Below are 14,803 nucleotides of genomic sequence, written 5' to 3' on the forward strand. Positions count from 1 at the left end.
GATTCCTTTAGACCGGTCTGCGGAGATGCACAGGTCAATAATCCATTTAGTATATCTGCCCACTCTGCTAACTATTAACCAATAATCAAACGGCGAGCGTGGGCAGAAAAACACTTAGGTCATGGACACTGAGTTTGTGTGTTCGAGGCTATTTACTTAAGCGAAAGAGCAAATAGACTAAACACACAGAATCACCTCAGCACACAGAGACCCTATTATACTGTATATACACACACAGCATTTCCCAAAGAGGTTATAAATATCAATATAGGCTCATAAGTTTTAATTAACGGAGAGTGTTGGCACCTTATCGTCGGATACAGAGTACACAATGTCCTTTCTGTGAACAAACACATTCTGTCAAGCATGGATCTCACAAACTCCTTATTATCCTGAGCGCCGACATATGATATATAGTGTCAGACCTAGGCCTTTTCCCTCACCTCCCACTGTACCATCCTGTCTGCTCTCTGTCTTTAAATCCTCTCTTTATTGTAGCTTATTAAAACTCAAACTCTCTGTACCTTGAGCCTCTCTTCTCCCTGTCATTATGAGATTAAGCGGCAACTATGGAAACAAAACAAACAAGTACAACAGCAACAACAAAGCTTACATCACTGGTACCCAACCTGGGGTTGCCAAAGCTTCACGGGGGGGGGTTGCGACGCCTTCTTGATTTTAAGGGGTGTAAGACAATCTTTTTTTTAATATATACAGTTGGCCTATATCTCAGGATTGCAGTCATTTATGCGAAGAAAACTAAATGAAATTCTTATTTTTAAAGTTTGGATTATTATATAAACAGGATAAGAGCATTAGAAAAGTACCAACTTAAACAACCAAAGAGCTTATAGAACAATGGCAAAGCATCAGGGAAAATAAAACACTGAATTTGTCAAAAAAGAAGCCTATTAAGTATTAAAAATATAAAAAAAACATACAGATAATTGCATTAAAAGTCCTTAAAAATAACAGAAAAACTCACCTCTAATGCATTATTCACAGAAAATCAAATAATCTGCTCAAAATTCATCCGAATTACTTATTTTACACAAACTTCCTGCATTTATTGCGTTCACTGTTTGGGTTAATTATACAGTGTATCAGTTGTTCTGTACCTTTATCGTTATACATTGAATATAATATGAAATATCCATAAAATATGTCCCTGAGTCAGGGGTCGTCAGCTTACTCAATGATAGAATAAGGGGTCCCTTTTGGGAAAAGGTTAGGAACCACTGGCTTACATGAAGAGAAAAACATACTTTTCTAAATGCAGATATTTATTTTCAAACTTGTAGCAGGTTAATAGTCTCATAGTATGACTTCAACAGCAATGTATAACCTTAAATTATAGGCTTGTTTTTGAGTGTGCTATTAAAAAGACGTGGGTTTTGTTCATAAATATAATTCACTCTGAAATGAATGGTTTTGACTTGTTTGAGAAAATACTGTATATTGCCTGATATTCATGAACCTATACCATATGAAACCTATATTTAAAATCATGAATTTGAAAAAGCGATGTTTGTGTGTGTGTGTTGGAATGGACAGACCCCCCTCTGTTCCCGTTCAGTACTGTTTGTCCGGCCCCGTCTCTTTGCCAAGAACCTGTTTCTATAAATATTCCCCCTGCTCAAAGCTGCACTTCTTCTTTTTCTCATCCGTGTTCTCGCAGGTTTGCTAAGAACTTGTCGCCGGACAAGATCAACCTGAGCACGCTGAAGGGGGAGGGTCAGCTGACCAACCTGGAGCTGGACGAGGAGGTTCTCCAGAGCCTGCTGGACCTGCCCACCTGGCTCGCCATCAACCGCGTGGAATGCAACAAGGCCGCCATCAGGGTGAGGGATTAAAGGGATAGTTGGACATTTTGGGAAATATGCTTATTCACTCTCTGGCAGGTAGTTGGATGAGAACATTGTTACTGATCTCACTAAATCAAGACACAGCGTAGATACCTTTTAACACCTATCATGTACACTCCCAATGAGTCTTTGCACTACACACATGCACTCAGCTGGAGCTGTCAGACGCCCCCGATGTGGTCACGGTCATCAGCCAAGTGCCATGTATCAGAGCAGACTCTGACACACCCTGGAAACAGTGAATGGAGCCGCGTACAGTCATGTCTGTCGTGACTGGACTTTAATTCAGACCAAGGTCCACCTTTTCTTTTCCTCCTCCACCACATTTTTTTTTTTATCTCCGTTCTTCCCCTCGTTCGTTTCTCAACCCTATCTTTACACATCTGTCACCTTGTTTTGTTGGTCACTACCCGTCCTTTGCTGTCTTTCTCTTAATTGGTCTGCTGGCTTGTAATACGTAGTGTCTCAACTTATTTTGCTGTGTCATTGTCATTGTGCTGCAACTATATTACCCACATCATTTTATTATCAGTGTGAATGGAGCATCATATTTCTCAGTGAACAGTGGAGCCGTTGAATTGAAACCTCCAAAGTGCATTCATTGTGTTTGCCGTTAAACATGGGAAAAAAAAAAACGAGAACAGAGATGTATATCTCACTTCCCCTTCTGTTCTTTGTGTCTTCCTGTTACAGAGGAGCAACACTCTCACCTCTACATTATAAACGACTGAAGGTCACGAACAAATTAAAAGGGAATAAAAGTACATACACTGATGTTAAGTGCAATAAATACTTCTGCTCTGGTGACTCAAAGTGACAAGGCCTGAGCTGACGCCCCCTACTGGCTCCTCCTAGCAGAGGCGAATAATATGTGTCTCCAATTCAATTAGTGCAGCAAACCTTTGATTCTTGATTTACGACATCTCAAAGAACGAGTCGCTCTGTGTGGAAAAAGCTGCGAGTGAACACGAGCGTTTAATCTCTTTTGCTATATAATTTGACACGGACTTGAATCAAGAGGCTGCATGTTGAGGATTAATGGAGCTCTGGAGCTGAATGGAGCGAACTGCCAGTCAGTCTAGACTCATTGATTTCTTTTTCTTCCTTCAGCTCTGAGCTGCCTCGCCCGTTGTTCTGACTTGATTTAATTCTGTGCAGTTCAGTCGCATTTAATTTGATTTGTACTTCCCATTGAATGGTAATTTAGTTTAGCATTTTGGGAGCACTAAAAGGCTTAATGCATCCTGAAAAACTAAGCCGCTGCTCTTGTTTCATTCACAGATACCATGGACAAAGTTGAAGACTCACCCAATCTCTCTGGTAAGCTCTACACCCATTGGTCACACAATCAAAACAGGTCACTGAGATGTTTTTCTTTCTACATTTATTGTCATTGAATCTTCAATAATTCCAAATATAACATGTGTTTTACAATGCAATAGGACAAATTAACCACCTGGACTCCTGCATAATTTACTTATCGTCCATCACATGTTAAATGTCCTAGTTCATCACAAGGTGAAGAGCAGGAAGCCGCTGAAGGTGTTGTAGTAATATCCGTCGTCGTAGAGCACTCTGTTCGCGTAGATCTTCACAAACACGCTGTCCCCGGCCTCCAGCTGCACCACCGCTGCGTTGGTCGCGCTGTCGTGGCCTACGTCGCCCACCGTGTCCCAGGTGGACACCATCTTCTGGCTGTTCATCATCAGGGACACCACCGAGTTGGGCTGTCCCGAGTTGTTGTTGAACATGGTGTAGCTGAAGTAGTACATCCCCCGCACCATGGCCGTGAAGATGCCGGTGGCGGGGTTGTAGCCGCTGCCGATGTTGGAGAGGATTCTTTGATACTGAAGCGGCGTGTCATGTTCAAACGGGCCCGCCGAGGTTCCCAAAGCGGCGGTGAAAGCCATCCTCGACGCGCTCGCGGACGTGACGCCTACGAGCGCCTTCAGCTGCTCGTCCTGAGCCTGGTTGATCTTCCGCAGCTCCTCGATTTGGCTTTTGCACGTCTGCAAGCTGGCTTCGACGTTGGCCATTTTCTGCATCATTGCACCGAGGTTTCGCTCGAGCGTGCTCTGCGTTTGCGTCATGGCTGCCAGCTTCTCCCCCATGGCTGCCACCTCGCTGAGCAGGGCGCAGGTGTCAGGTTGGCAGACCGCCATGCTGGTCCCAGTCCCCAGGTGGCTGTAATTCCCAGCGCACAGGCTGCTGGAAACCGTCAGCAACAGGAGGAACACACGCTCCATTTTTCTCGTCTGCACAAAACCCTGAATGTTGCATGTGGTTCTCAGTCCTCATATATATACTCCAGCATCTGGTGTTTCGCAACATATTTTAGATTTATTATATAAGATATTACAACAAACCAATCAGGGGAACACAAATCACAACTATTCATTACACATTTAGCAAGATTATCAGGAGCACATAATACAAGGCCATTATATTAAACAGTAGCACAATAGCACGTTGTTGATTCTGCTGTTAGTCACTACACTGTAGAACACAATGTTATCACAGCACCAACAATAGCCAGGAAATATTATATAACAGTGTGAAAAGGGAGAGCGGCTACTGCCTGAAGGTGGTACGTACAGAGATGAAAGGCTCGTTGTGTCGAGAGTTTTATTAATTTGAGAATAGCCACGGCGTAATTCATGGGTTTCCAAAGGCGTTTTATTTCGCTAGACAGGCTGCGAACAATATGTAGGCGGCCTCCACATCTCCAGTGGCAAAGGGCTAAACGGGCGGCAGCAACCTGTTTTATCAATTGAGCCGCACTGCAAATCTATATCTCAAACTTTTCCAGTTTAACATCGTAATCAGCTGACTGAGACGCTTATCTTACGATGAAGAAAACACTAGAATGAGGTGCAGAATAGATGACAAACATTAAGACAAAACAGTAGTAAATAGGTTGATGGAAATGGCCAAAGAAGCATGACAATATTCCTGTCAATAATCATGTAAAAGAGAAGTGCTACGACTACAAACGTATGTTGGGTGGGTGATAACAAAGCTACGACAGCAGACTACCACAGAAAATCATTAAAAGGAGACGTTGGTTGTTGGTCGTGAAGTTAACCCTGTGACTTACTTACAGACTCTGGATAAAGTGGTGATGGAGATGAGCACCTGTGATGAGCCCCGCCCCCCCAATGGCCCGTCTCCCATAGCAACAGCGTCAGGACAAAGGTGAGCACTGTGGATCTTTCTTTTGTACTTCTTGTTACTAAATTATCTGCATTTGGGTGAAGAGTATTGAGCACTGAATTCACCGTACAGTACTGAGTGACGAACTGCAAAATGTATTCAGACATCAAAATGACATGTTAAGTACACAATAGCAAAACAGGTGATGCTCATCAAGCCAACATGCCAGACAAAACTATTACTATAACAGGAGATCCTCTTGTCTTTTGTGTAAAAAAAAAACTCTTTTGGTGCATGTTAAACTGTATTTTTCATTTGCACAACAGTAACCCATTTAAAGTGCAATTTTTGCGTTTCATTTTTTTTATTGCAAATTCCTTTATTACATGCTCTCTTTATTTGTGACAACTTTTACAAGTAAAGTCAAGCACTCAATTAACTCTGTAATCACATTCTATGATGGTGTTTATAGTATTTAATACTTTATTTTATTTTACTGATTTGCTGCTGTGATACTTATATTTCTCTGCATGTGATCAATAAAGTTTATCTTAAAATTTGTGTAAAAAGAAAACGTAAGTTGTGTTTTAAGTCTGGAGAGCTCCAAAAGGGGACATGACTGAAACAAATTTGAAAACCACTGACTTAACCCTTGTGCCTCACTAGGGACATTTATTGGTATTTACTTTTTAATTTTTCGATCATTTTGGTTGTATTAATTCATATGGCATACATTTTGGCAAGAGTGTGAGTTATTATAATAAACTGTGTAGTCAAAATACAGACACTCTCAGACCCTTAAGGACAAACATGTCCCCATTGAAACCCATTAAAATAATTAAAAATCATTTTAAAAAAGTATTATTTTTTTTTAAATAAAAAAAACAACCGTGGCATTATGTAAACAAACTAACATTGAAAGGGTTAACATTCTGAAAATGAATAAATATTTTGTAGTTATGATCAGGACTGAAGTTGGTTAAAAGTTTTAACTGTGAAAGTGGAAAATAATATTAAGATATAATATTTTATGGCAGTTTTTAATCATAGCAGCTTTTTTAAAGTGAGACACAAGGGTTAACAATCCGTGTCTTTGTAGGTTTAGTGTCATATTTAAAGTATTTTAACTTGTAATTATGTTCAAACAAAATCTGCTTACAGTACAAACTAGTAGTAACGTATTGCCCCCTTTTGCTAAGCACTACTTATCACCTTGTTTACCTACTGTAACTTTCACTCCACCTGTCTGTGTCCCATGTAGTGAATATGGCTTTGCTGAGAAGGTGGTAGAGGGGATCTCACTGTCCATCAACTCCATCGTCATCAGGATCAGTGCCAAGGCCTTTAACGCCTCCTTCGAGCTCTCCCAGCTGCAGGTCTACAGCGTCAACACCAGCTGGAGCATCAGTGACCTGCGATTCACCCGCATCCAGGACCCTCAGAGGGGAGAGGTCCGTGTTCATTTATTCTTTTTTATTCCAAAGACTACTAGGATGTTGTGTCACCAGTAGTTTTTCTTTATGTTTGGTTCCAGATCCTGACGTTCAAGGAGATCAGCTGGCAGATGATCCGTATCGAGGCTGACGCCATCCAGAGCGCCGAGCACGAGATGTTGAGCGCCCCCATTCGCCTCATCACCAACCAGTCCAAGATCAGAGTCACTCTCAAGAGACGGGTCAGTCATCAAACATCCTTTTAATAGATTCATTCACTTTATGAAATATTTGATGGACCAGGCTTGAAACCCAGACTGTCGTGTCTTTTCCACTGTGAACAATAATCCGTCTGTGTGGCCTCACAGGCTGCAGGGCCAACAGCAGTGATTCATCAGACAGGCTAGTGTGCATTTAAACAAAAACACTACTAATGTCTGTTTTGGAGATGTGGAGTTTAAATGTAGTTTAGGAGAATGCGCACAAAGAATATTTGTGTGAGGTCTGTGAAAGTAATTAACGCCATTTGTTTCTTCAGGCTTTTACAGAACTGCTGAATGAAGCATTTATTACAAACTAGAGAAGATTAGCATGGCCTCTGGAGGGATGAAGCGTTCTCACTTTTCATTAAAATAGGATTTTATATTTTCCCCCCCCAATTGGTTTTAGTGATATTTACGTTTTGGTAAAACAGCGCCCCCACCGGTGCATTGACAACAGTTCAGGCAGATAGTGGTACTGCAGCACGGGAGACGCCAAGAGGCATTCAAAATAAAAAACCCACAAAATGAAAATAAATTCAAATGAAGTTCCGCGAGAAGTTGATGAGGGAGAAGCTGCTAAAATCAGGAAGACACCACAGTAACTGTACAAAGCGCTGTGTTGTATCAAAGCACTGTTTGTGAAGAGAGAATGTCATTCTCGCCACCGGACTGCTTTTCCTCTCCGTCCAGTTCATGTTAACGAGAAACACGGTGATGTCTGGTTAGAAGAGGGGTGAATACTTGGATATAAATAAAATAATGCTTTTAACACATGCTCTTTGGTAGATTATGTGTTTGCCGAATTACAGGAGATGCTTGGTCAGATTCATAAAAGATGGTGAATCTAACTTTATCCGTACATTTGGTCAGTAATTTGTGCCGCGTTGTTATTTTCCTTGTTGAGTTCTCCTGATACAGACACCAGCTCGGTGCGGCGGTTCATGACCTGCTTTAATCTTCTTTTCAACTTCATTTGTAGCTAAATCCAGGGATCCAAAGTTTATTTTTTGACTGCCTGTTTCCACCCCACAGCAAAGTCAAAACCACCCGCCCTTTCTTTGTGATTTACCTGATAAAGAATATGTAATGTGTGCTTCAAGTGTTGGACTGAGAGTGTTTAGTCAGAGGTTTATCCCGACCGCTTATAAACAAATACCTCACACAATAAGAGAATTTCCCTACGAGTGTCATGTTACATTAATTGGAGCTCTCAGGCTACTGCCACCTGCATAATGCATGTGTGTACCAACTAACCCGATACAGATTAAGGACTGTAACGTGGTGGCCTCCAAGCTGATTCTGGTCCTGGACGACCTGCTGTGGGTGCTGACCGACTCCCAGCTCAAAGCCATGGTGCAGTATGCCAAGTCTCTCAGCGAGGCCATGGAGAAGTCGGCGCAGCAGAGGAAGAGCATGGCCACGGAGGACCAGGTGCACACATGACTGACTCACACACAAATACAGCGACTTCATCCATATATAGAGGACAAATTTCACATTACTCATGATTTCTGTCTCCCTTTTTCCCTTCTCCCTGTCTGTGCCCCAATTTCACCCTCTGTGGATCAGCTATGTCATGGTCTGATAGTTTGTCCTTGTGTCCGTGGAAATCATGTCTGCCCCTCTCTGTGTCACTCAGCTGATGCCATCTGGCGTCTATCTGCCGACACCATCTTTGTCTCTCGCTCTTTTGCCTTCACTGTCTTTAAGTCTGTCCTAGTTTTTGCTTCTTAAACACATACACACTTAAAATAATTTACATATTGAGCGCCTACACAAATTCACACATATCCAGGTCGCACTAAGCTTTACAGTGGTCATCTTGTTTTCTGTAGTTTTGATCTGATGCGCCATCTGCTGGAGGAATTGAGTATTGCATGATTCAACTGTTGATTGAATCAGTAAGCCAAAAATGTACATGAAAACAAAAAAACCTTAACCTTAAAAACATTAACCCACCACCAGCAACAATATTACAGACTAAATACAGCAACAACCTTTAAGACACAAAGATCACTACCACAAGCTTCAACAACCACACATCCGCATCTAAAACTTCCCACGCTAATCATAGTATCTGCGCTTTTCACCAGGAGTCATCAGCTCCACCCTCGGACAAGCAGGTGCGCACCCAGCAGGCGTCCACGGCAGCCGACCAGAGCGCCACCATGGCCAATCTGTTCAGCGCCTACGACGTGTGCGAGACGTCCCACCACCTCCAGATCACACACCTCGACCTGCACATCTGCGACGACATCCACGTTAAGGATAAAGGTATCAACATGTGCTGTACATTGACTCTTCATGAATACACACACACTGCTGCTCAAGCTCTTCTTGTTTTTAATGCACATTTCTTAAACCACAGAGATAAGCACACCAACATTTCACTAAAAAGCTTCAACTTGACCATGTTTCCGTCTGTCTTCCCTCCGTGCAGTGAGCAATAAGAGGATAACGGGCGGAGCCATGCAGCTTTCCTTCAGCTCCATCACTCTGGACTACTACCCGTTCCACAGAGCAGGTAGGAATCCTGCAACGATACGAATAATAATAAAAAAAAGAAGTAAGTGCATATAAATTTGAAGACAGAAGGAAATTATAAAATACAAATATAACTAGAGACCATCTTGTGATGGGCTCACACTAGCCACCAATTCGGGCCAGGGGGCGTAAAGTGAGGTGGCCAATGGCACTTTCCCCACTTCCTACCCCCACTACTTCCGCCGCCCTTGCTCAGATCACAGCTATCTTCAAACTCAGCCTTCATTTTCGCCTCAACTTCACACCTGTAGTTTCGTGACTGCATCTTGCAAGGTTCGCTATCGCAATGACAACATCTGTACGCAGACATATAAACACCTGGCAAAGTACTTGGTAGTTCCCGCTACAGTAGGTGTCTTCAGGACCACATTTTGCCACGATAACACACACACATACTCAAAAGGTGAAAACATGTTGCTGTGGCTCATAAAAATGAAAGGGCATGATTTAGAAATAACATACAGTGGCGCACAGCTTGGTAAGCAGAACCTTGGGATGCACCTTGGTGATATTCAGTTCTCTACAAAATCCAAAAGACTCACATCTAACAAATGACGGACGTACAACTACCTGCACCAATCTTCCTCCTCCTCTCCTCCTCCTCTCCAGGTGACAGTTGTGCCCACTGGATGCACTACAGCGAGGCCACCAAGACCAGAGAGGGCTGGGCCCGGAGTCTGCTCGATGAGTTCAAGACCAACGTGGAGATGTTGAAGAGCGCGGTTCGAGACCAGCCGGGACCGACCCCGCCGCAGGGTTCCCCTCAACACGGTAAACACACACACCTCAGGGTGGTACATTTATGTTGCATCTCCTGACACACACATACACATCATCCTTGTGGGTTTTCTGTCCTCCAGTGTCCCTTAGGGACGATGTGTATGGGCCTCTAGGAAGTCAAGAGAGAGCAGGAGGAGGAGGAGAAGGAGTAGGGCTTAGGGAGGCTGATGGAGGACTCCTAGAGTGGAGCCCACACACACAGCCTCCGGCCCAGTGCTGCTGGTGCCTAGAGCCAGGTACCCCGGTGTGTGTGCTGTGCGCTGGGTGCGGTGGTGATACACACCTTTTGGGGTTTTCTCTTTTGGAGTGGTTTGTGTTCCTCTTTGTCATTTTTGTTCCTCTTTCTTTATCTTTTCCATCTCTCTTTCTTTCTCTCCAGGTAAAATAAACACCTCCTCCAGCGCTTCCTTCAGTCCTCCTCTCCCTCAGAGCTCCAAGACCCAGCTCACGTCCAGCTCTGTTGTCCTCAGGATTGCTGACTTCAGCATCTACCAGGTCACTTAACTGTACAGACACACTCTGGCTCACACACACCTTCATGTTTGGAGACTACGTACATCTTCGCTGCTGACTTTTAGTGATGTTTCTGCGTCTTTTTTTGTGTGTTGCAGGTGTCAACAGCGGACCAGCGCCGCTCCAGCCCCAAGACCATGATCTCCTGCAATAAGAAGTCCTTGTACCTTCCTCCAGAGATGCCGGCCATTCATGTCGAGTTCACAGAGTACTACTTCCCTGATGGCAAAGACTACCCCAGTAAGACTTCTGTGTTTTAGCATCTCATTTTAGAAATCTTTATTAGTAGGTCGGGAGCTGTTTTTATGCACCAGAGGCCGTATTACAGAAACTTTATAACTTGCAGATCCAATCTTAACTGTTTGGTAAACACGGTAATTGGGGTTAGGCCCTGATTTAGGGAAAAAGCCATTATAGATGAACAACTAACTTAAAATAGGAAAAGTGTATTACACCCTAACTTCCCAAAATCTTAAATAAACTCTCCTAACTTTAGGATTACTGTTAAGCCGTCCTGACTTTCACTTTTCCTCTGCTCTTTGGACATAAGAGCTGCCTCCCTCTTCGTATCTCTTGTCAGTGTACATATTTTCTTTGCGATAGCATTTTTTGGATGCCGCACAGGGCGGAGACTGTGTCTGCTATCTTGGCCCACTCTCTTTCTTTTATCTCCCGAGTTAGCGTTGTTGTAAATTTCCCAAAAAGAACACCTCTAACTCATCTGTCTTGAAATTATGTGCCGGCTGTTGTTTTTGCTGCTTTTTTTTTGTACATTTCAATGTATGTTTCAGTACGTTTCAATGAGAAAAACAATGGTTACAAATAGGGCTGTCAAACTTAACGCGTTAACGCAAATTTGTTTTAATGCCACTATTTTTGTTAACACGTTAACACAATTTGTGATTTTTAGGTTGTAGGGGGCTCAGTTTTAGAAAACTACAAGACCTAAGGAATCCACTGGTACCAACCATGTCATACTAGCTTGTCATGAAGGAAATTAAATAAAGCTCCAAACTTACGCTAAATTTTAGCGAGGAAAAACTGGCATGGCCATTTACAAAGGGGTCCCTTGACCTCTGACCTCAAGATATGTGTCTATGGGTACCCACGAGTCTCCCCTTTACAGACATGCCCACTTTATGATAATCACATGCAGTTTGGGGCAAGTCATAGTCAAGTCAGCACACTGACACACTGACAGCTGTTGTTGCCTGTTGGGCTGCAGTTTGCAATGTTCTGATTTGAGCATATTTGTAATGCTAAATGCAGTACCTGTGAGGGTTTCTGGACAATTTGTCATTGTTTTGTGTTGGTAACTGATTTCCAAATAATAAATACATACATACATTTTCATAAAGCAGCATATTTGCCCACTCCCATGTTGATAAGAGTATTAAATACTTGACAAATCTCCCTTTAAGGTAAATTTTGCACAGATAAAAAATGTGTTTTAATTAACGCGATTATTTGATTGACAGCCCTAGTTACAAAGTAGTTTAGCTGGGCGAGATGAGAAAAGTAGCGTCAGTTACTTTGTAACAGACATAAAAGTGATGTTGGATTGAGTATTTAGGATTTCCTAGCCTGATATAAGATAGGCACTTCTCTTAGACACCTCCTATCTTAACTTAAGACTAAAGATAGGAAGTTTCTGTAATACGGCTCCGGGCCCACTGTTCTGGCAGCGACTCTCTATCTCACCTCCCTTTCTGATCTATTCGCCAATTTAGTCAGCTGTGGGGAAGTCATTGACTGCTGTGTGGCTGAGCTGACATTGATTTTCTGAATTACACCGCGTGTTCTGAATGAGGAATAACTCAATTAATTCATGTTATGGATTTCTCACAAATTCACTCCATCAGGAAACGTTAGACAAACACGTTTTTTTTGGCAAGAAAGTGGAAATTATTCTTTCTTGTCTTTCCTCTCTTTGTGATTTCTCTAATGTCCACTCCCTTTATATGACTAACATCACATCTCTTCTACCTTCCCCACTTCCTCCCGCTCCTCTAGTCCCGTGCCCTAACCTGTATGCCCAGCTGAATGCACTGCAGCTGGTTCTGGATCCTCGCAGCCTGGTGTGGCTCAACCTCTTCGCCCTGGACCTCAGGCAAAGTCTGCAGCAGTTCATGGAGATCTACAAGCTCAGCGACTCGCAGAAACCCGAAGAGCACGTCGACATCAAGGTCGACGGCCTCATGCTCAAGGTGAGGTGGACTTTTTGCTCAGGTTTAAAGTGTGGAACGTATTATCTCCTATACTTGTGCTGATTTTGTATTTTCCGCTCCCCATTAGCTGGTGATTCCCACCGATCGGGACGCCTCCTGTCCCGCGGACCTGCCTCGCTCCATCTCCGTGCAGACCTCAGAAATGGTGGCCACGAACACCCGGCACCCGGCTAACTGCACCCGCTCCCACCTCGAGGCCCTCCTGCAGGCCTTTGAAGAGGAGCCCTTTTTCTCTCCCTGTTTCACCTCATTCCCTCGCTCCTCCTCCTCCTTACCCCTCCTCCATCCCGTCTTCCAACGCCACGCTCACGAACAAGACACCAAGCTCCACGACATCTACCGAGGCCTGGTGGCTCCTTCGTTGGGCACAGACGCCCTGAAGATGCCGGCTTGCGCTGACTTTTGGGCGTTGCACTTTGCCCAGTTCTGGGTGGACTACGAAGGCACCCGCGGGGGCAAGGGGCGGCCGCAGCCCTTTGTGGACTCCTTCCCTCTCACCATGTGGGCGGGTCAGCCCGCGAAGATCGTCCAGCACCAGGAGAGGCTCAGAGTTGCTGCTGGATCGGTTTTGTCCAGGAGCACGTCTGGAGAGTCCGTGACACGTCTGCAGAGGAAACGATTATTAAAGGACTATTACAGTACACAAAATGCAACAGAGCCTCCTAGCAACGGACTCCATAAACCCCTCTCATTGGACAGTCTGCCTTCCTCCTCCTCTCCTTCGTCATCATCAAGTAAAGATGCAGATCTGCATGTATTGGTGCACGTGCAGAAGCATTTAAGTGCTCAGGTACGTTTTTCATTCTTATATTTCTAATATGTTGTGAGAAACTTGGGTACGAGTACATTACTCTTTAACGATTGAATGTATATAAAGCAACATTGATGATGATTGATTTGCCATCGCATCCGTAATTCATCAACATACCTTTGTGTGTCCAGGTGAGCCACCGGCAGTATGTGTTTCTGATGCATCTCCAGCGCAGCATCAAAGCCCTGCAGCACACGCTACAGCAGGATCTGGAGGAGATGGGCTGCAAGAAGGACCGCAAGGATCCCTCTCAGCGTCCCGCAGACCACCAGCCCTTCACCGCCTGCCTGGGCCTCCTGCTGAAGAGTGCCGAGGTGTCCCTGCTCCTGAAGCCCGTCCCCCAGCCCGAGGGTTCAAGGTCTCCTATGGGGTCCGAGCTCTCCCCCTCAGAGAGCAGAGGAACCCTGGAGCCTGGGAGCGATGCGGGAGAGGGGGCGGAGAAGGGGAGCGATGGAGCTGGATCTGGGTCTGAAGGAGGAGGAGGAGGAGCCAAAGGAGCGTGCACTGTAGACCAGCTGTTATGTGCTGAAGGATTGGAGGGCGGAGCCTCACATGGTCCCGCCCCTCTCATCCCCAACTCAACTACATCGAATCACAAAGCGTCAGTGGATGGGAGGACTTCCGCTAAGAACTCTGGGAGGCGGAGTTCAGATGAAGGGGGCGAGGTGGTGGTGGATGGGCTAGTCGGAGGTGAAGATGACTCTAAAGCCCAGACGAGCGACCCCCTGTCTGACTGGAGCGACAAAGACCAGGCTGCAGCCGCAAAGATGCCTCAGTCAGTATCCAGGTATTCAGTTCATCACACAATAAGGCGGTTTATTTATACCACACTGATATATGACAGGACTGTACTGAAATAATATTACACTAAGTCAGTGCTGTATAGAAGGCCATCAACGGATTTAAGTTGTTAGAATTTGCTTACATTACATTTTACATTGGGAACATTACCAAAATAGTTTCGTCTGATCTTTCATTACCTTTTTTGCTTTCAGTCTGATTTATTTCTTACTTTAAACAATAAATCAATGAGTCACTTGACAGAAAATGAATCCACAACCATTTCATACAAAATATTTGCTGGATTCATCTTCACTAACACAATGATTTTCTGCTTTCCTCTGCTTTTAAATTATTGTAATAATTGGATTTTGGATTTTTTCTGTCTGACAAAACAAGCCCTTATTTATTAAACTGTCAATTCCTTTTTCAA

At 44.0% G+C, this 14,803-nt stretch overlaps 2 protein-coding genes across 4 annotated transcripts in view; one reads left to right on the forward strand and one right to left on the reverse strand.

Moving 5' to 3' along the window:
* uhrf1bp1l (UHRF1 binding protein 1-like) overlaps window positions 1–14,803 on the forward strand; it is a 36,854-nt gene that overhangs the window by 11,237 nt on the left and 10,814 nt on the right. For all 3 annotated transcript variants that reach the window (XR_005205511.1, XR_005205512.1, XM_037760555.1), the window contains exons 2-16: window positions 1,679–1,841; window positions 3,147–3,185; window positions 4,969–5,060; window positions 6,280–6,469; window positions 6,553–6,693; window positions 7,978–8,145; window positions 8,808–8,988; window positions 9,155–9,238; window positions 9,868–10,029; window positions 10,119–10,274; window positions 10,418–10,533; window positions 10,650–10,791; window positions 12,565–12,758; window positions 12,847–13,569; window positions 13,722–14,377. Coding sequence is in view for 1 of the 3 variants with exons in the window: in XM_037760555.1 (XP_037616483.1) it covers window positions 1,679–1,841; window positions 3,147–3,185; window positions 4,969–5,060; window positions 6,280–6,469; window positions 6,553–6,693; window positions 7,978–8,145; window positions 8,808–8,988; window positions 9,155–9,238; window positions 9,868–10,029; window positions 10,119–10,274; window positions 10,418–10,533; window positions 10,650–10,791; window positions 12,565–12,758; window positions 12,847–13,569; window positions 13,722–14,377 (3,207 nt within the window). In the remaining 2 variants the exon portion in view is untranslated. The remainder of the gene's footprint in view (window positions 1–1,678; window positions 1,842–3,146; window positions 3,186–4,968; window positions 5,061–6,279; window positions 6,470–6,552; window positions 6,694–7,977; window positions 8,146–8,807; window positions 8,989–9,154; window positions 9,239–9,867; window positions 10,030–10,118; window positions 10,275–10,417; window positions 10,534–10,649; window positions 10,792–12,564; window positions 12,759–12,846; window positions 13,570–13,721; window positions 14,378–14,803) is intronic.
* Window positions 3,231–4,845, reverse strand: LOC119482728 (complement C1q-like protein 2). Its single transcript, XM_037760563.1, has one exon. The coding sequence runs from the start codon at window positions 4,109–4,111 to the stop codon at window positions 3,377–3,379; it is 735 nt and encodes a 244-aa protein (XP_037616491.1). The 5' UTR covers window positions 4,112–4,845; the 3' UTR covers window positions 3,231–3,376.

The sequence above is a fragment of the Sebastes umbrosus genome, chromosome 23 (genome assembly GCF_015220745.1).
Source record: "Sebastes umbrosus isolate fSebUmb1 chromosome 23, fSebUmb1.pri, whole genome shotgun sequence".
NCBI classification, from domain to species: Eukaryota; Metazoa; Chordata; class Actinopteri; order Perciformes; family Sebastidae; genus Sebastes; species Sebastes umbrosus.